The sequence below is a fragment of the Cupressus sempervirens genome, chromosome 9, assembly GCF_028749045.1.
Source record: "Cupressus sempervirens isolate cs-2001-9-10 chromosome 9, ASM2874904v1, whole genome shotgun sequence".
NCBI classification, from domain to species: domain Eukaryota; kingdom Viridiplantae; phylum Streptophyta; class Pinopsida; order Cupressales; family Cupressaceae; genus Cupressus; species Cupressus sempervirens.
Genome location: NC_143126.1, coordinates 153,608,271 through 153,630,916, shown reverse-complemented (window position 1 = coordinate 153,630,916; position 22,646 = coordinate 153,608,271). Strand labels below are relative to the sequence as shown.

The window sequence follows — 22,646 nt, the reverse complement described above, 5'->3', positions numbered from 1 at the left end:
TTAGTAGGGAAAATTTCTCTTATAATTTCACAACCTATTGAGATTAACCTCAACCGAGTTATTTCTCCAGCCCTCATTTAACTAAATCCTTAATTTCTAATCAGATTTTTAACTTCAATTTTCAGTTTGGTCAACAATAAATCACTGCAATGGCAAATAGCTTAGAACTTGGAACTTATCACACATCCTGAATGAAGGTTGCCCCGGTCTGAATAATAATAGGACAGTTATAGCCTGCACACTGAATTTTTGCAAGGTCTAGAGTTCTCATCATTTGCAGCACAAAAAAAGATTTTGCTTGTCAAGACTCACAGTGGTAATGCAGAACTTAGCGAGGAGTTTGCATTGTAGTACAATGAAAGAGTCCCTTATGATGCCATGGTTTACAATCATATTCACAGATCACAAAGCATTCAATGCAGAAGACCACGAAACCTCATTCTATTCACACTTCTATCTAGCCTTCAAGAAAAATGAATTTACTTAGTTTATAAAAGTGAAAAGCATCTTAATGTAGTTTTAGAATCAATCGGATATCAAATATTTGGTTGCAACTGATTAGATTAATAAAGGAATACTGTTAGGTAAATAACTGAGAATTAACAGAAGAATGCAGAGACCAGATACTATAGGACACTACCTGCCAGGAACTAATTAGTCAGTTGATTTTGATGGATGCTGTCTTAAAAACACAAATTATAAACAGACTCTTTTCGGAGTGTCTCCTCTAGATATTTTTTTTTATTATATCCTCATGAAGTGAACATGTAGTTTAATTGTATTTTATGAAGGTAATGAGTGTTGTGAGACAGGTGAACTTTCATAAAAATGCACCCATAACACATATGAGGCCACAAAAAGTCAAAAATATTTCAAACCATTCTTCTAGGTTGAAACAAAGGGCAGGGTCTGGAGCCTTTATAATGGTCCTTTATGATTTTACTATACAAATATCAAACTAGGTGCATAACACACTCATTTTTATCAACCATATAATAATATATAAAGTTGCTCTTGTTCACAGCTCGTCCACAATTATGACTAACACATACAAAACCAATCAGTGAAAAAATTGCCCCCAGGCTGCAACTGCTAGCAAGATGAACGTGTGCATTAAGTATTTGCACTCCCAAATACACAATCAAATATTTGCACTCCCATATATCATATTATTATCTATGCAAATCAATTACATATCAGCAACTTGCGAAAAAAATTCCAACATATTAGAATTTAGAACATTTGCTGATCTTCCAGTTCCTGGTAGTGACTTTATTGCAGCCATTATTCATTTATGCCATGTTTTCACAAAAATGACCAAATAAAAACCTAACAAAAGCATTCGTCAGAAGGAAAATTTGTTAGGATTCACTAGTCACTCAGCAGATTTTTTAGGACTAAAAACTAAGAGAGATATAAAGGATCCAGACCAAACTTTAACATTGCTAACATGAACATGCAAATGGTTTATTTCAACGGATTCCTTAGTAATTCATGCTAAAAAATTTAATGATTAAATTCAGCTTAACAGACCAATTATGGGTTTTTTAAATAACTTTTGTGACTGATCTGACAAATATTTGTGATTTACCCACATGTCATCTAGTCATTGCAGTACACTACATATTTGGTACAGCAAATCTCCTCCAAATGGAGGCAATTTTCTCAGTGCTCCACATATTCTGGTAAACCCCAGTCTCTTGGCACAAACTCTATCAATGAGCCAAGAACCTGATCGGCTCCTTGACATAAACTGGAGTCCAAATTTGGATCAGGAACCATAACTACTGACCTGTAGAATACATGTCAAGAATTTATTCTCATATAAACGAAATGAAACAGGGTTTGCTCTTAAAATGTTGGCATTCGCTTTTTATAATAAAACAATTCCATATAGAACAACAATCCTATATCAGGCTGAACATTCCAAATTCAAGCTCTTAAGTCTAATAGAAGCAAGAGATCTAAGTAAAAAAAATCAAGACTTCGCATTGTCTCTGCATAAGAGATAAGTTTGCTATTGTTGGCTTATTGTATCTAGTCCCAAACTTTAAAAAATCATACCAGTCCAAAGGATTGAGTTCACTTGGTTAAAAAGTCGGTTCCCATTATTGAGATCAAGATTAAAATTCCCCAAGACATTTAATGTGGAGTTCTAAGTTGTGACTCCTGGTCTTCCATTGTTGGCTTCTAGTGTAGATGTAATTTCTAATATTGATTATTATTTTGCGGCTCCCAGTATTGCATTGTTGGATTCTGATAGGAACATCTGAGTCGTTGTATAATAATAATGCTCAAAGGAGCTACATATTAGTCTCATTACTGTTCATATGCAGTTTGGTATTGGCACATATTAATGGTCACAATTAGCTAGGTATTATGGCCATTAATGCTCGTATGGAGCTAAGTATTAGTCTCATTTATAAACAGTTGCTGAAATGACCCATATTTGTAAACTTCTTCAATATAAAGATAAATAGTTAAGCCCCAAATTGCACATCATGAAAATAAAACCGTAGATAATTGATGTGTAATGCATTAAAGCTAATTATATCAATTTCTAAATGTAGCAGTAAAGATATTTTCTTCAGATACCAAAAATAAGGACCCCCTGTGCATTGTGCAAATCTTAATTCCATTTAAGTTCTGATCCAACTTCACTTGCCTCAGTTACAGAATATACAAACCTCTCATTAATAGTGATTGCAATTATTTTGAAATTACAACAAAGTTTTTTCTATAAGATCTATCAGATTTCCACTATCCATAGGTCTAGTGTAAATGTTTCTCACACAATCATATCCAGAGACATTTTCAAAAGTTATTTCTTTAATGTAATGTTTAATCAACAGTTGATTCAGAATTCTCCTATTCTATTACAGCACTAATAAGGTCCAGATCTCATCATCTTTGTTTGAATTTTTTGAGAGTGTGATTAAAACAGATAGGAACATCAATTGTTACATCCCAAATTTTGGCCCAATTTTAAATGTCATTTATAGTGTTCGTTGAAATTTCGAAAATCATCAAGGACGATGAAACACAAGGGGGAGGGTATGTTACATCCCAATTTTTGGCTCTATTTAAAAATGTTCGTATAGCTCATGTGAAGTCAGTGGACAGGTAAAATTAACTAGGATCGTGTGAAGTGGTAAGATGGTTGATTATTATAATTTCATATAAAGATGACATGTTAGTTAATCGTTATGATGTTATTATATTGTTATCTTGAAATCTTGGGAAGTTGGTTATTCATCATGGAAGTAAAATGGTGGTTAGCTGTTATGATAGTTTATGAATAATAACTTATTATGGTGATTGCAATTATATTGAGGAATATGATATAATCGTGGAGAATTTCCTTGCAGGAGCACGTCAAAGGGGGCAAAGCATTGTCAGAAAAGAATTGGGCACAGGGGCACCACCTATCATTGGGCAAATAGGTACGAGTCTTAAACCACCATGACTAAGGGTAAACAGCTAGGCAAGCAAGAGTGTACATTGGACGACCATGAGCTAACTAGTTAATATATATAACATATAACAATTAAGAAAAACACTATGCATTAATTAAAGTGAGAAAAAGTTGTTACCTTTATTATTTGAGATACTTCTGGAGCCTCTTGGTGTGTTAGGCATGTCTTAATATATCGAAACCATGAGACCTAGATATCTATACTTGTACATACATATACATGTATATATGCGGAAATCAAATTAAGAACATATGCATAAGAAATATACAATTGAAATTTACGAATGTATATGTGTATCTGTACGTGCAAATACAAGTAGATGTAGCTACCATGGTGCCCATACATTAAAACATTAGGAGGATGAGCCATTATTATTATTTATATTTTCTTTCTTCTTTCATCGAGCTTATTACTTGAAAGATAATAACTCAAGTATTTGAATCGGTGGCTTCTAATTTTCATAGTGCGATGGCTTTGTGTAACTCTCCGCCACCTCACTCCTTGCGAAACTGAACATGCACGCGGGTGCCTCTTTGTATATCTTTCCTCACCTCAACGAAGGCATCATTAATATTTTCCTCTTATCTTCTCGGGCTGTTCTTTACAAGCATTTATTTTGCCCTTCACCATGAATCATTTGGCGCTATGATTTCTGCTCCATCAAGCTCAAGTGTGATCATATACAGCAGCTGTTCCTAAGAAAGCCAAGCTGTCTAAGGTTGCCCAACGTTCCTGTTTTTTGGACATGAATATAAAATTTGATTTTGCACAGGAGTGTGGATACTCAACGCCAATTGATTTCATTCTCCAAATTGCACTATACCATTCATAGGAACTTCTTCTCTCATGCTATACTTCTCCTCTGTCGATCTCAAGTAAGAAAGGGTGAATATAATCAATGATTATTCCAGATTGTGCCGAGCTTGTGAACAAATCCAGTAATATTTTCTGGACACCATTGAAAGCTTGGAAACATAAGCAGGTGCTCCTTTCATACTTCACAAATCAAGCCAAATGAATCAGGTCATGATTTACATTTACATACAGTTTATCATACTCCAGTTATGCAATCTGAACATATCATTGCTTCTTTGAGCCAGTCTCTATGTTTTGTTTTCCCATTGAAAGATTCAGAATCAGGATATGTTCTATGAAGTATTCTTTTATATTAAAAACTTGTTACTAGAGGGAACTATCTGATTGCCGAAAAGCTGTACCTGTGATAACATTTGAATATGAAAGCACATATGTTTTTTTGTCAAGAGTGCTAGCTCACATAGAGATATGGTCAATATATCTCTGAGATGGGGTGCAGCACCATATGATAATGAATTAATCAGAATCAAAACATATCTCATTTGTAGAGCCATAGGCCAGTTTGGCCATGATAAGATGGCAATGTTTAAAATTCCAAGAACCAGATATCATTTAAGGAATCACCCAAACATTCATCCAAGAAGACCAGCATGGTCGAGATGAAGGGCATAATTGAGAATACCGCTGCATGAAAAAGAGAAGACATGAACCAGTAACATTAATCATTTTTAATAGCTAAGTTGGCTCATGGTAGTCCAATCTTTAGATCTTGTTTTCTAATCGAGCGATGGGTTGATACTCTAATACTAGGATGCTCAGTGGCTTGACAGGCTGTTCCATGTCTATTTCCGGGTAGGGAGGACCTTTCTCGGATGAGATTGTGTGGGGATATTTAAGGGTCCACAGTTGGGAGGTTAAGCCCCTGACAATGCTTCTCCCCACCAGATGCCAAGGCTGGTACAAGACAAAGATTCGATCCGTATTCAAATATCTTCTGGTAACAGGTATTTTACTTTATATTTGAAGTTAGAAGTCGAAGATATGTTAGATTAACTAATCCTATTTAATTAGTTATTCCCTTCAATGCTTAGAAATCAGTTCCTCTTAAATGTATTCAGAAAACAGTTAAATCAGTTGATTTTCCAATTGAACATGAAATGTATCTATATGCATGAGATAGCCTTACTTGATGGTTGTTATAATTGTCCTTCATTAATGTGAATAATGAATATAACATATCTTTTTACTATATGTTTTGCTATAGTCAGCAATAGGAAAGGAAAGCGCTGATACATTGGTATTTGATGCCTTAAATGGTATTCGTCATTATGATACAGTGGTATTTGATGCCCTAAATGGTATTGGTCATTACGATACAGTGGTATAGCTATTTGTGCCCTAATTGGTATATGTGGACTAACTCAAGTTTTGCAGATGCTGCCCTAGGCGGATACCGATTTCGGAATTGAGTGTATAGAAAAGTTAAATCCTCTATTTAGATTTATTGGTGATGCCTTTTAGTTAGGATATTTCAGTTAAACTGATTGTAACTGTTAATCTCTTTCGCATGAACATAACTGTTCTAACTGCATTCTCATGAATGTGAAGTACTATCTATATTTCAATGATATGCTAGTTGTTAGCTAAGCCCTGGACAATGTGGATGTTACATCAATCCTCTAAAAATTAAAATTACTTTGCATCAAGATTATTTACCAATAAAACATCACAGTAACATCAAATTTGAAAAGCAATAATCAGAATAAATAATATGACATTCAAAATTCAAGAGTAAAACCAATTAGATGTGAAAGTATGCTTGAAAATCTTTCTGAAGGCATATATGATAATAGGAAAGATTATATTCAATCAAAATTCACAAACATTTATTTTTGTTCTCCAAGTTGTTAATTAACCCCTACGTACATATGAATATAAATTTTCAAATACTATCATGTCATGTGCCCTCCATTTTAGCAGCATGAAGTTGTTTTGACATTTGAATTGATAAGAGAGTTTTTTAAGTTAAATAGTAACTTAAACCAGCATATTAATATACATTAACATTATAAATAAAATTATGTATTAACATTATTAATATAAAAATAAACCAAGGGTCAACGCCAAAATAAACTGTCTGGCTGGTTGGTTGTTTTAAATTAAACTTCAAGCAGGTAATTATGGAGCACCATTAACCACTGTAAGGAAGCACATTTTCTAAGACTGTTGTAAGTTATTCATTTGAACAGCTGAACTTATCCTGAGATGTAAACCACAATGTAGAAGTAACCAGGTAGGACAAAATCCCTTCCTAGCATTTCCTAGCATTCACTTTTTGTGCAGATTGAAGCTTTGGGGGATATTACTGGTTATTGTTTGTTCCAAGCTCCTAAACATCGGAATTAGCAAGCACCAACAATTGATCTCTGCCGGGAGGAGATTGAAGCAGACTTGATCAAAAGTTATACCACTTCTTGAAACTGCAGGAATCACAACATAACATGCACTGTAGCTTATGGGATGCTACAGGAAGAAATATTTTGTTTTGTTCAATTGGGCACTTCACCTGAAGCCACTTATCATCGAGGCCTGAGGACTTTAGCCAATGTAACTAAGATATATTGAAAGCAAACAGGAAGCATCTAGATCATTCTATTTAGGTTATAGAAGTCTTACAAGGACAAAGTGTAACAGTTTTGATTGATGGTGGGTCAACCCTAACTTTACCGATGAAAGAGTAGCTAAGATGCATTTAAGGACAAAAAGATTCTAAAGGCTTTAATGTTATAGTGGCAGACAAATACACGATTTCATGCAATAAAGTATACAGCATTTCAAGTTAACTATTGAAGGACACAACATGCAAAACAACTATGTGATTGGTATTTAAGGAGGTAGGTCTCTATAGCCTTTCCAATGGGGGTATCAACACCCTAGGAGATACAAGGAGATTGAGAAGGCAATTAAGAAGTTATTGGGTATGGGGCACATATGACCTAGCCTCAACTATTTGCATCATTCATGGTGTTGGTTGAGAAAAGACTTAGTTGCTGATTCAGGATATGAATCCGATTTCGGCACGTGAATCAGATCTGTGGATTTGCAATTTTTTTCCCCAATTAGGTTCGTGAATATATAAATATATATAGAATCTAGATGGCCGGACCGATAGAGCCCGATAGAACCTAAAGTGAATGGGTCGTTTGCATATATATGTGTGTGTGTGTTTACATACATATATATATATATATATATATATATACACACACACACTAAAAAATGAGAGAAATATATATATATGTAAACACACACACATATATGCAAACAACCCATTCACTTTAGATACAAGGAGATTGAGAAGGTAATTAAGAAGTTATTGAGTATGAGGCACATATGACCTAGCCTCAACTATTTGCATCATTCATGGTGTTGGTTGAGAAAAGACTTAGTTGCTGATTCAAGATACAAATCTGATTTCAGCATGTGAATTAGATCCGTGGATTCGCAATTTTTTTCCCCAATTAGGTTCGTGAATATATATATATATAGAATCTAGATGGCCGGACCGATAGAGCCCGATAGAACCTAAAGTGAATGGGTCGTTTGCATGTGTGTGTGTGTGTGTGTGTGTGTGTGTGTGTGTGTGTGTGTGTGTGTGTGTACTAAAAAATGAGAGAAATATATATATATATATATATATATATACACACACACAAAAAAAAAATGAGAGAAATATACAGTCCTGAAACTAAATTAAAATCATTTCATAGTATAAATCTATGGTTCTAGTATGGACAATGAATCTAGTATATTTGATCATTGATCTATTTTCATGATTATAAAGAAAATCAACACATTGACATTGAATTACTAAAGTACAAAATGAAATTATGAAAATTCAAATTATAGATCATTAGACTTAAAGTTTGTAACATGATTCACTAATAAAAGAGTCAAGACTAAAGTTTTTGATTTCAATCATCAAATGGATTTTCACGAAAACCCAAATTAGAGGGGTATTGATGAGCTGCAAGTATATTGTTGTTATTCATTTGCGCAGGATCCGGGCAGGATCTGTCTACTAATTCGCATGGGATACTAGTGTTGTTACCCGGATTTGCGCAAGATCCAGGCCAGATCCGTGATCCTGCCTATGGATCCACCTGGATTAATAGACCCTCATGCTGTTACCCGGATTTGCGCGGGATCTACGCCAGATCTGTGATTCTACCTATGGATCTGCCTGGATTCGCGGACCACGAATCCTGACATATCCACAGGCAGAATCACAGATTTGGCCCAGGTCCTCACGAATCAACGCCCGAATCAAGATCCGGATCAGATCTAAATCTGTATCCAGCCTGTTTCAAGTGAATCCGATAACTAAGAGAAAAAGTGTAGGACTATGAGGATGTGCATGGATTATAGAGCCCGCAACAAAAAGACAATAAAGAACCCCAACCCATACCCAAGATTGATAAGATCATAGTTTGCAAACTCTCTGAGTACTCTCTGAGTTGCCGAGTACTCTTAATTTTTTTGCTAGCCGAGTACTCTCAATTTTTTTTGCTGGCCGAGTACTCTCAAGTTAACTCTCACGTATTTATAGATGTAAAAAAAATGTAGGTAAAAAATGTCGATGCAGAGAAAACACTGCATTAGATGCATTTTTCCTATGATGTTAGTGCTATAGAACTACGCATTTTCTTTGTTGAGATGTCAATTTCTAATTTAATGCATTCTGTAATTGAATTCTACAAAATATATATATATATATATATATATATATTTCTTTAAGAGATTATAAATTTTAGTACTTTCTAAGTTGCCGAGTTTTTCTCGAGTATATGCCGAGTTTTTGCCAGGTTTAAAATTTTGGGCTTGCCAAGTACTCTCTGAGTCTGAGTCTGCAAACTATGGATAAGATAATAGATAAGCTTCATCATGCAATGTACTTCTCCGAGATTGACTTACAGTCATGTGACGTTATCACACATCACCCCATTGCAAATGGGAACCCTCAGTTTCTTTTGCTTTTTAGGGTTTTGTTAGAGTGTTTTGTTCTAGTTTCCCAACTCTTGTCAATGAGAGGTTTAGGACTTCATTTCATAGTTTTGAAGTGTCATTTAAAGTGAAGAGGAGAAAACATAATCCAATAAATATTCTGATGTCACAGAAGAGTTAAATTAGGCCAAGGAGCAAAAAGCATCAGTGTTTAGGGGGTCTCAATTCAGACAATTCTTTCTTTTTAGGGATTTATGTTTACTGCCTTTCTCAAGGAGTTTCATTTTTGGGCCTGTTAGTGTTGGCTTAGAATTGGTTAAGTCTTGTGAAAAAATCCTGGCTAGAAGCCAAGTCTGTCAGCCTAAATATGATGCAAAATTGATTAGGTGTTTAGAAATTTCTTAATTGCAGGAAAACTCTACCCAAGCTTGTGTTGAAAGATGCAAAATTTGGTTTTAAAAAATTGGTAGGCTTTTTCTTGACAGCAGACAAGGTCTTCCTTGGTAAGATGGTTTCAAAAGAAGAATCTGTCCAAGGCATTTAAGAATCCACAAATCAGCCTGAAGTCTGGGTTAAAAGGTGGAAATTCTGATGGAAAGTCCAATGAGAACGCTGATGGAAAACAAAGGAAAAATCCATTGCTTAAGGACAAGTCTGCCCAGGTTGAGAGCTCTAAAATTAGGCATCAAAATTTCAGAAACACAATAAGTTCACATGGCTTTGGCTTCTTGTGATCTTTGCCTAAATGTTTGAAAAATATTTAACATGAATACTGCTCCAAGATGTGTACGAATTCAGTTTGCAAACAATACATAATCAAATACAGAAACAAAACTTGAATAGAAATGGATTGTGGATATCTGATAAAGTTAATGCCAAGCCAATTTTGAAAATGGTAAAATTGCTAAATGTTTGAAAATGTGCAAGAAAACCAAATATGGAATCCACTGTGGTAAGAGAATTGATGAAAGAAAGGCATGGCCTGGCATAGGGAATTCTGAAATCAGAGATCTAATCATCCACAAAATGGTGTGAACTCCACCCAAGCTAGAAAGCAAGGTCGAGATCAGCTAGTGTTAGAAAATTCCTCAACAAGTCCATCCACAAGTAGGAAAGAAGAAAACAAATGGAAATTGGTGTGGAAAATTCCAAGGAAAGTGTTAATGCAATAGGATCTCTGATAGAATAAACTGTATTTCAGACTGTAATGAAATATGTAACTTGCTCTCAGATTTGTATGTTGCAGATCTTCAATTCAGAACAGTGCTTTGGTTCTTGGAGAATCTTCTAGTTGAATTATAATGTATAATAATCTGCAAGAGAAACAGATTGCTGGGACTGCATATATGACTTGTAATTGATATATGATAAGTCCACCGATGCCAATATATATATCCAATGAAGAGTTGCATCCCCGTAGGGGCATGACTCTATGTGGCCAAAGGCCACATTGGGTCATGACCCTACGTTGACACAACTATTGAATTACCTTTAACAAAACAATATTAATCAAGATCCATGGCAGTATTTACCTTGCCTGATACTATTCATATAATCAATGTATTATACCCAATGTGAAATCGGTAAAAGAGAATGCTTTAATAACATGAGAAGCCCGATATAATTCAAAGTTAATGATATCTAAATTCATATGCAGATATATACGTCTATATATATGTGTATATACATATATATAGGCATATATGTATGTCTAGCATAACCAAAGAATCAGATTTAATCTGTTCAAAATTACTTCGATAGAAGCTATATTTCAACAGAAAGAAGAGGGCAGTCAACTTGAAAGGGTTTTATAAACCAAAGGTGAAATCAATTTGAAGAGAAATCTGAAATCTGACATGGACAGAGAATTTGTCAAGATGATCTTATAGTTATCAAAGGCATTGAAATTCAAGGTTGCATGGGGACAGGGGTACTTGGGTACTATGGGTAAGGGTATGGATAAGGGTACGACTATTATTCTAAATATGGGGTGGGGGTAATTAGGTACATTTTTTTATTTTTATTTTATAACTTATATTTATAGAAAACCTGAAAATATGAGTCATGACAATGGTTAAACAATAGTGATAAGGTTTGCAGATGTAATGTATTGTTTTCAGTTTCAGATTTGCAATATGTTTGTAATAATAATATATGCTAAATATTTCGATGCATAACAGAGAAAACAGAATGTAAACATGAACAAGAAGATCATAAATCATATAACAATGACATATTGCAAATGATTAACTTCTGACTTGAACGGTGATTAAATTTACTGTTAAATCAGTAATGTATTAAAATTTAAAATGATTACATATTGAATTACACTTGATAAACAACAAGCTAATACACAAACAAAAATCACAAATCTTATTCAAGGTCCTTAGCTATGATGCTCTCCACTAAGTACTTGGTACTTGGGTACATGGGTACGCGTCCTAGGGGTGTGGGTACATGTGCCCATGCAACCCTTGAATGCTATTAATGTCAACTCCAGCCCTGAGGATACATAAGGAAATCGTGAACGCATGGAGAAAGAGTTGTCTAGAGTTTGAAGAATGAAATTTGGCCAAGTGTCAAGGGGTTCCAAAAATGAATACCTAGGGTTCGGAGTATCGCAAAAGTTCTGAGGCATTGAAGATTCCCGAAATCAATATCAAGTCCGTCCTAGCAAGAAAAACTTGAAAATATTCTGAGGCATAGAACTTCCCAAGTAAAATCCAATAAAAGCAGCCATGGAAAATTTAGTCAAGCAAGGGAATTCCATAAACCAGGTCCAAGTCCACTCACAAGTAGAGAGAAAGTTTTGAGACCTGGGAATTCTGATCGAAATTCAAAGGAAAATCCAGGAAAACACATCATGTCCACCTAGCTTTGAGGGTGGTAAATTTCTAGTGTTTGAAAATCTGTAAACAGACCTTATAAAACCTGCCATGGATAAGAAGTTTTGAAAAGATTTGAGGAAATTTGTCTAAGAGTAATGAGATTTCTTATGCCATAATGGAAATGACCTAGTGTTTGATGAAAATTGTGAGGATTTGAGACGAGGAAAAGAAATTCTCAAATCAAGGAAAATAATCAATTTGGGAAAGGAAAATCAAAGAGGACATTGTAAAATTGGCTTAGTATGATGAAGTTCTGTTGGAAATTCTAGCAGAAATTCTGAGAGAAAATCCATAAGACATAGCCAAGTCCACCTAGGGTTTTGAGAAATATATTAAGGGCATCGCAAAATTCCTTGATTCATGATAAATTTCGTCGAAGGCATCAATTTCCACATGCTAACAAAGTCTGCCCAGGTATGAGAATACTCAGAAATTTGCTTAGCTGAAGATAAAATCCACAAACTCATGTGAAGTCCGCCTAGGGTTTTGAGAGGAAAAATAGGGGGTGAAGTGTGATCAGACTTCCAGAAATTTCCTCAAACCCTAATGAAGTCTTATCAAGGCATTCAAAGATTCCTGATTTGCAAGCAAAGCCTGCCTCGAGTCTGAATAATATTGGTTAACAATTTAGACAATTCCTTAAACACATGAAGATGGCCATCAAAATTAAGGAAATCCCTTGATTCAGCATAAGCTCCACTCTCTCCTACACAGAAAATCCACAAAACTACTAAGGTTCGTCTAGGGTCTTGTTGAGAAAAATCTTAAGGAAATTCTAGGAGAAATTATGATAGAAAACAGAAAGAATCGATAACACAGCCAAGTCTGCCTAGGGTTTTGAGGAAAATATTTAGGGCATGGGAAAATTCCTTGATTCATGATAAATTTCACCCAAGGCATGCATTTTCACAAGCCCACATAAGTCCACCCAAAGCTAGAAGCTTAGAAGATAAGATAAGATAAATTTATGGATGTCCAACTAGAGACCACCGAAAGGGTCCAAGGGACTGAAAGCTACAAACAAAGAAACTATTAACAATAGGAACACCAAACGGTGACCAATAAAAAGAAAAACAAGAAGCAAAGGAGAGCAACGAGGGGAGGACTACAAGTCCTTCCTCAGCTGAAAGAAATCCATAACCAAAGGGTATGCGCCGGGGCAACCAATCTTGGGCCATCTCTGAGTATTGATAGAGGTGGAGTGTTGTTGTCTAGTGAACCCCTTGTGCGGTCTCCTGAATTTGGTATGCCTCGGAACAAGAGTACGGAGCAGTCGCTTCGAGAAGTCAGTGAAACATTGATCCATAGCCTGGCTTTGGGGGAGGAGCAGCTGCAAAGTGTAATGACAAAGTTGAGTAGTCTTGCAAAGGTAAAGTGCCAAGCAATGTTGATCGATGCATCTGAAAAAGGCCAGCAAGGACCTACAGTCTCTAAAAAGACAATAAAATATCCCTCTGATCTAATAGTAGATGGGACAAATGAAGATGAAGTTGGTCTCTATTTCCATCTCAATAAAGTGCAAAGACGACAAATCTGGTTCTCTATGTCAATGTGGTGGTTAGTCTGAACTCGGAACGGTGAGAACCAACTCGGAAGGAACCATGTTGTAGAGGGCATGACTCCATCATTAGGCTAAGTAGACAGGACGCACAATAATCCCATCCCTGATATCCAAGAAGTGCTCCGCATAAAAGGCCATCCATGGAAGCAACCCTCCCGAAGGGTTACTCCAAGTCATGATAATGTACTGCTTGTAAATGTCAAGTCTAACATGCTCATTCAACTCTTGACGTGAGGGGAGGAGGCGGGCGGGGGCATCCAAAGAGAACTAATAAGGAGGGAGACAGTCAATCTCAATCCTGATAGAACCCAATAAAGTAGTGGCTTGAGCATACCAACAACGGACCCTAGAAGACAGAAGAGAAGTACGCCAAGTAGGAGTACCTATCGCGACCATCCACTGAGTCAACAAACCCTTGGAGGCAATGTATAAACCAGATCAAATCGAAGATGACCCCGAGTTTGAAAGGATGGGCCCCAAACCCAACCAAAATGACACTAGGCAGAGTGGATCTGTGGCATCTAATAATACGTTTGAGTAGGAGCATCTGAACTCTCTCAATCGAGTCCCAATCAAAAGCTAGGAGGGAGGGGACCCAGACCCCAAAACCATATAAAATTGATGGTCTGACCAAAGAGTCCAAGAGGGAGAATTTGGAAGTAGTGTCCTGAAAGAGATGACTAAAACATTGTCTCTCCAGCATGGCAAGGGAGCCCATACCCTTATTAACCCTGGGCTGAATAGCAGGTCTCAAGTTGAAGCAAGGTCCGGAGAACTTAACCACAAGGTAAGTATACGAAGAGACAATCTCGATCTCTTGAACCTGAAAGTTGACATGGAGATGTGAGGTCGTCAGACTGTTGAAGACCATAACCCCAGTCTTGCTCAAGTTCACAAGCAGCTATTGCCAGACACAAAAAGAAGCCAGCCCATCAAAAAGTTGCTTAAGTCCCTCAGGAGAGGAGGCCAAAAGAATCACATCGTCAGCAAAGAGGACAATAGAGTTCAGAACCTGGTACAAATAACAACTGTCTCCCGGGAGGGAGGAATCCCTAAGAAAAGTCTCCAACTCGTCAATCTAAATTCCAAATAAAGTGGGGGAGAGAGGGCACCCCTACTCCACCCCAATGGTAATCTGAATCGGATTGGAAAAGCTCTCAAGAGTCCTGAATTGGCCCAAAACAGTCTCATACAGCCTCATGATCGCAGTCAGTAAAGTCTCTAAAATCCCAAATTCCAATGTCTGAGTCTCTCTAGAAGTAATTTCCAAGATCAGACTATCAGTCTGCCCATGAGAAAATTCATCAAAATCATGTCCAAGTCTGCCCACAAACAGAGAAAGAAGGTTTTGAAAGAAATTTTAAAGGGGGTGGGCTTGGAGAAATGTAGAAGGAAGATAAATTCTGGAAGAGAACAAAAGGATGCTAAAATAGAAATAAAGCAGGCTTCTTCAAGAAGGCAAGGAGGACAAAATGGAAAAAAAATGCATTAAAAGCAAATGGGGCTACTTCAAGAAATTTGATCCAAAGAAGACCAAGTGTTTGAGATGGAAAATCTAAACTCAAAAGAAAGCAAGTTTTTTTCAAGTCAACCAAGGAATAAAATCAGGTTTAAAGCTTAAAAAGCTTCCCTAAGGAAGTAGTCCAAGTTCATGAATGAAGCTGACTTTAGAGGCTAATTTTAAAAAGGAGAAAAATCATAAATCTAGGGGGCAAAAAAGTAAACCTAAAACAGTCAATTTTCTTCATGGTAGTTTTTCAATCCTTATTAATAGAAGAGCTTGTTATTTCACACTTCACAAACAATAAAGTACAACTCTGACTGGATAATATCTCTATACTTTCAGAGTAAGATATCAGGCTGCTTAAGGACAGTTTCTGGATAAAACAGAAGTTTTAGAAGGGAATTTTCAACTAAAATTTAGGTCTTTCTCAGGTTTGAGGGTGATTATTGATGAATTGCCTATTCCCATCAAGGGTTTATAATCTGATTACAGCTTAGGGACAGTTCTTATGAGAGACTTCAAAATGTTTTCATCTCAAATCCATAGTTTCAATCTAAAAACTTCATGGAATTTCTAAAATTAGGACAAATTTTTGACCTGTGCTTTTTTTCATGTTCACAGTCCTAATTTTGATCAAAATTCAACCTTTGAAATTCAAAATGAAGTTGAATGCAAAGGGAAATCAGAATCAGAATTAGGCTAGGTATAAAATTTGTACTTCACATTCACAGGTATTCAAAAATTCTACATCTTTTATTTTTACAGGAGGTAGATGACAACTCGGAGGGATTTCAAGGAAAGTGTGGATGAAGTATAAGAACAAAAGAGACAGTTTGATTCCAAGATATCATCAAAATGGAAGGTGGTGGGATACCAACCTCGGTCATGAGGACCTTGTGGATTTCAAGAACGGAATGTATCAACTTGATGGACAAATTCCTATGCATATAGCTCAAAAAATGACAAGGAACGGAGTTGTACAAACAGCTGGATTTCAACCAGCAGTGAAACATAACGAATTGGTGGTAGAATTTGTCAAAAATTACAATGTCTTGTAAAGGAAAATCAAAACACGCAATGAAAAACTGTTGGCATATCTTATAGAAGTGGCAATCAGGGAGGCGTTTGGTATTCCAGATTATAATTATACAATGTACAAGATTAAAGCAGGGGCTGTCAAAAGCATTCAGGCACAGACTGATCCCTGTGGAGAAACTATCAACAGAAGTGGTTAGAAAAGCCAAGAGCCCGCCATAGCAAAATGCCTAAGAATCTTTTTGGAACAAATTTCAAGGAGAGTATGGAGTTCTCGTCTTCTTGCTTAACAGAGTCTCATTTATTTTAAGTATACAGCCATAAAGCTTCTCCATTTGAACTATGAATGTTTAATTTTATTGAGGAAATCACTACTGGAGTCAAGATGATCAACTGGGCCAGAATTATCAATGATAATCTGGATGAGCACCTGAGAGAATTAGAGCACAGAAAGGCAGTCAGTATGAGTTCCTACCTCATTTATATGCTGGCAAGATGTTACAAGTATCCAGGACTGGAATGCATAGATGTTGTGGTGAGTAGGAAAGATGAAGTTGAAGTATATGATTGCTACCCACAACAACATTTAGAGGAGAAGTCCCACTTCAAACAAGTTAATAATGCATTCTTGATGCATATTACTAGAAAATTATGAAGCACACATCAGCGGTTACCACAGGAATCTAAGGATTTGATAAGCAAGTTTGGATCTTGGTATATTCAATTCCCTAGGTTCACCTGTCTGAGGATCTGGGAATTCGAAGGATGTCCTTATAGACTGCCAGTCTATCCTACCAACAAGATAATATTGCTTGCAATCATAAAATAATCAGAAACATTTGACAAAATTTAGAAAGCCAAGAAAAGAGCTGGAGTTTCTTTTCCACTTTTTTATAGGGAAAATGCTGGAGTCGTGCCCATCAACAAAAGCAGCAGAAAAAGTGGACGTAATATTACAGTGATATCCAATTCAATTATACAAGTCCCAGGCCAACTTTGATCCCTGTCACCATCTGGGGATGCTTAAAGGAAAGCAATACAAGCACAGAGTGGATACTGAAAACTCTTGGGCTAACTCGGGACGAATATGGTAAAATAAGGAGAATGTGGTCAAGAATATCGGTATATTTAATCAAGACATCTAAACTTTTCCTTGTAGCTGACCAGCTTGAAGATGATGGAGAATGCACTCAGCAACATTACAAAGATATAGAAAGTGAGGATCTTTGTCCAACAAAATAGTTTGGTTCTAAACTTGCAGATTTAATAGCATTAATGAGGCCTCTCACCCAGTATACCACTTGGTGGGTAGATCAGAAAATTCACAGGTTGAAAGAAAGGAATGTTGACTTCAGTTAGGATTTGATGGGTAACATGGAATATTCTGCCAATCATGAGGAGGCAGTCCTTGGTGATGAAAGACTTGAAAGCAGAAATTCTAGGAAAAGAAAAGATACAGCTGAAAGTTTGCTCAGAACCAGAGGAAAGAAGGCCGCAAATCAAGAACTGGTACAGCACGAGAACAGAACAGCTCAGGCTCATTCTTCTTCCAGCACTTCATGTACAAGGGAGATTGATCAAAAAAGAATATCAATTGTTGAAATGAACCACAATTGGAAGTTCCTTCTACAATTCATGAGGGACAGAATGTTGAACCAGATCAGCAGGAAGTACAAGAGCAGCCATCTGCCTCAGCAATGGAGTTGGAAATTATCGAAATTGATATTGTAGGAGGAGGATTCAAAGAGGGAATGATATCAGCACTCAAAGGAATTTAAGGAGTGAATGTGGAAGATAATGGCACTTAACAGTCCACAATTTCAGATTGGTAAAAGGATTGTAGAGGTTGAACAAAAGGATGATACAGAGAAATCCTTAGCTAGATTGACTCAAACAAAGGAAATGAAAATGGCTAAGAAATATTCTGTGATTGAAAGAAATGAAACAGAGTCCCCTTCAGTTCAAGTGGCAATGCCAAAGATCAACACGGAAAAAGGAAGACATTACTCTTAAAGAATCTGAAATAGCAATTTTCAACATAGGTCCAACCACCAAAGCACAGGAAGTTAAGGAACTGGATGATTCAATCAGAACAATCAAGGAAAGATTGAGGAAAGAGGAAGGAAAGAAAGGTAAACTCAAAATTGAAAATGAGCAGCTGAGAAAATATATTCAACGCGTGATAAATCCCATCAGCAGAAGGGATGTGGCCTTCACTCCACCTCTAGCTCTTCCACAGGATCAGTTTAGAATCTTGAAGAAGTGAAAGAGATAGCTCAGGAAACAAGGAGGTAGATAATGGACAGCACTGATAGGGGTATCAGATTTGTGGAAGAATTGTCATCAATATATGATCGGATTTCCTTATTCTTGAACAGTATCCAAGAAATAACAGAATTATGGGAGGATTTCCAAATCGTCCAAAATAAAATAATCCCATGCGTAAAAGTATTAAGGGGAATTTCTAGACAGGAGTTGTTGAATGAATAGTTTCTAGAGGTTGAAGGTGCATATGATTTCCATGAATGGTATAGAGCATTAATGGTTAAGGCCGAGGTCTTAGAAAAGGTAAAAGGTGATTGTGATAAGAATCAAGATAAAAGAAGCAATTAAAGAAATTCAAGATGAAGTACTCATGGTATTCTGCTTCAGCCAGATGAAATTAGGGAAAGTGATATGAGATTGTAAATTTGAAGGCCAAAGTCCAAAATAATTTCTTAACTTTCACCAGTCTCATCCTTGGGCAGCATTTGAGCAAGGATTCCACCTTCCTATTCACTGAGGGCAGTTTCCAAAAACAGGGATCAGATTGGACAGATTTGTTTGCCACATGTTGATGAGTTGGATGTGGTCAAGTACAAGATAGATACAATACCAAGCATAGATGTACTACTGGCAGATTACTCTCCAAGTTGCAAAAACTGGCCAGGTTTTTTTCTACAACTTTTATTGGCGTCAGAAACTTGCAGAATTTTCAGCAAGAACTCGAGTACTTGCCGAGTTTTTGTTAAAAATCGGTCATAATTTTATAACACCAGTTAAAGGCAAAAAATGGCCCAAATCAATTTCATTTCTCATTCCTTCATCAGTATTTATCTGAGAGGGTTAAGTCTTCCAAACACTTGCAAACTGATTTCTATCGATTTGAAGTAGACTTGAGTCGGATTTCAAGCACAATTGCAGCAGGTTTGAAGCAGAGTTTTTGAAAAGGATGACATCAATGATTTGGAGAGGCAGGCTATGGAGGAGGGGGGTGTATTTGGTTTCACGCTGGATGACATTGAGTTGAATGAGTAGCCATTGCTACCGCCAGGAGAAGCTAGAGGCAAAGCTATATCTAGGATTGAGGACAAGCCACAAACTAAGTTAGACACATTGAGCGAAGAGGCACAATCATACCTAGTGTAGACTTCTAAGATTAGACCCTTTAGTTCTACCTCTCCCTTAGTTTTTACAAGAACTGAGAAAAGGAAGATGTAATTGGAATGATGTACTTACTTTTAGTTGTACATAAATTATTTACTGTTTTGCTTCCAGCCATCAGCATTCCTCATGAGAATGCAATTGTATACCCGCTTTGTATTTAAATATATCTAGACTAAGCTTGTTTCTTTTTTGTTCCCCTTTATTGACTCATTGGATTTATCTTCTCATTGAATTTTGCAAACAAATGCATTTCTAATTATACTTTGAGCAATTTTTTAAGTCGCTGGCTTTTTGCTGAAAACTAGTCGAGCTTTCCCCGAATATTTTTTTTTAGGCCTTGACGAGTTTTTGGCTTTGGCAAGTTGTCGAACTATGATGTCAAGTGTCACAATGGATGAGCTCAATCTTGTGCTGTCGAAGTTCATCAAATTTGTTGAAAAGGAAAGAGATAAGGCATGCATTCTTCTAGAAGAAGGTTCCATGGGACACATGTTTATTTTTCATTAGTCTAATTAGCGTATAGTTGTTTAAGTCTTGGTTTTCAATCTTAAATTAATCTGGATCCATTTGTTTTGAACTCCTATATAAACCCCACTCCTCTCATTTGTAAAAGGAGATTCGAAGAAATTGTTGCAAAAAATGATTTTTAGGCGAATTCATTTTCAACTGTTGGTGAATTTGTTAAATTTAATATCTTTTGCAAGTTGTATGGTTTTCTTATTTCTCACTTAAGAATAGATTTTGTTTTCAAGTTGTTAAATTGAATGAAGGATTTGACAGGAATGTTCATTGTGGAATCAATACGTTCATACTTTGTTACAAATGTAAATGGCGGAAAATTTGAATAAATTAATCAGAGATCAAACTGATCTATATATACAAAGAGGAGAGTCGAATAGAATAGAAACATTCTATTCTAGACTATACTAAATATTAGAAACATTCTAATATTTACAGAGATATAATAAGATACAATAGTGAGCATTAAAAGGAAACATGAAGGTTATTTTAATACCCCCCCTTAATGCTCAATCTATTTACTACACCAATAGATCCCCTGAATTTAACAAACTTGTCAGGACCAAGGGGTTTAGTGAAAATATCTGTTGATTGCTCTGAGGTAGGAACATAGCGTAACTGAATAGATCCATCTTCTACTAATTGTCGGATGTAATGGCAATGAAGCTCGATGTGCTTGGTTCGTTCATGAAACACTGGGTTCTTGGCAAGTTTGAGTACGCCCTGATTGTCTGAAAACAAAGAAGTCGGACCTACTTGAGGAATATGCATATCTGCAAGCATCTGCCGGAGCCAAACTGCTTCACAAGCTGCCTTGACAGCTCCTCTATATTCTGCTTCTGTAGAGGAGAGTGCATGTGCCTGTTGCTTCTTACTGGTCCAAGTAACTGCTGCAGATCCGATACTAAACACATAGCCAGAAGTAGATTTCCTATCATCAACTGAGCCAGCCCAATCGGAATCAGTGAATCCACTGAGCTGAGAAGTAGTACTCCTTGTGTAAAGAAGACCATAATCTGAAGTACCATGTACATAGCATAACACACGTTTCGCTGCAATCCAATGATCAGTCTTGGGGTTTGTCATGAACCGTGAGATGTAGCTGACTGCAAAACTGAGATCAGGTCTAGTAGTAGTAAGGTAGATGAGACTACCTACTAGCTGCCTGAAGAGTGTTTCATCTACAGGAGGAGAAACAGATTGTGCGGACAATTTCAGACCAGTCTCCATAGGAGTGGAGGCAGATTTGCAATCCTGCATTCGAAACCTATCAAGCAAACTTCTGGCATACTTGGACTGAGACAAAAAAATGATGTTGTCAGTCTGCCAAACCTCAATACCTAAACAATAATGAAGCAATCCGAGATCTGTCATATCAAAAGTTCTGCATAGATCCTGTTTGATTTCTAAAGTCAAATGTTTTGAATTTCCAGTAATGATCAAATCATCCACATAGACAACAAGAAAAAGAATATCATTACCAGAGTGTTTAATATACAGATTATTGTCTGACGGACTACGCTGAAATCCTTGAGTAACCAAGTAATGATCAATCTTTATGTACCAAGCCCTAGGGGCCTGTTTAAGACCATAGAGGGCCTTCTGGAGTCTACATACTTTGTGTTTTGAACCAGCAACCTTAAAACCTGGGGGCTGCGTCATGTAGACTTCTTCCTGTAATTCACCATTGAGAAAGGCGCTCTTCACATCCATCTGATGAACTTTCCAACCATACTGAGCTGCAATTGCAAGAAGAATGCGAATAGTGCTCATTTTGGCTGTCGGTGCAAATGTCTCCTCATAATCAATGCCTTCGCGCTGGGTGAATCCTCGAGCAACAAGTCTAGCTTTGTATTTGTCCAAGGTACCATCTGCATGGTACTTGACCTTATAGACCCATTTACAGCTAATGGGTTTCTTCCCAGGAGGAAGATCTGAAAGAACCCAAGTGTGGTTCTTTTGAAGACTCTGAAGCTCAGAATCCATTGCTTGTTCCCATTCTGGAATTCCTTTGGCCTCTGCATATATCTGGGGCTCAGGGATACTGTGGATGTTGGCCATAAGAGCTATATTAACTGTGTTGTGCTGAAGGCTCTTATTTCTGGAGGTTCTACCCTCAATGAGTTCATCAAGACGAAGATCACTAAGCGTTTGAGCCCACCATTTTGGCCGAAGAGTCGAGGAGCTAATATCAGATGCTGTCGGAATAGCTGGAGGAGAAGCAGGAGCAGGAGTTGTACTATCTGGAAGTGACTGAGGTGGTGTATCAGTAGCATCAGATGACTCATATAAAATAGAAGAACCTAAGTTAGAGATTGTTGAAGACTGAATCTCGGAATGTGGTGGGGAGTCAGAGAGCGGAAATGGTCCAAATTCCTCATCAAACACAACATCACGACTGAAGATTAAACGATCAG

General features: G+C 36.8%; 1 protein-coding gene across 1 annotated transcript in view; it reads right to left on the bottom strand.

The window, feature by feature from the left end:
* Window positions 1–1,466: 1,466 nt before the first annotated feature.
* Window positions 1,467–22,646, bottom strand: part of GS1 (Haloacid dehalogenase-like hydrolase (HAD) superfamily protein) — an 80,780-nt gene continuing 59,600 nt past the window's right edge. Inside the window, exon 6 of the mRNA XM_089799371.1 lies at window positions 1,467–1,792. Within this exon, the coding sequence (XP_089655497.1) occupies window positions 1,666–1,792 (127 nt within the window). The 3' untranslated portion in view covers window positions 1,467–1,665. The remainder of the gene's footprint in view (window positions 1,793–22,646) is intronic.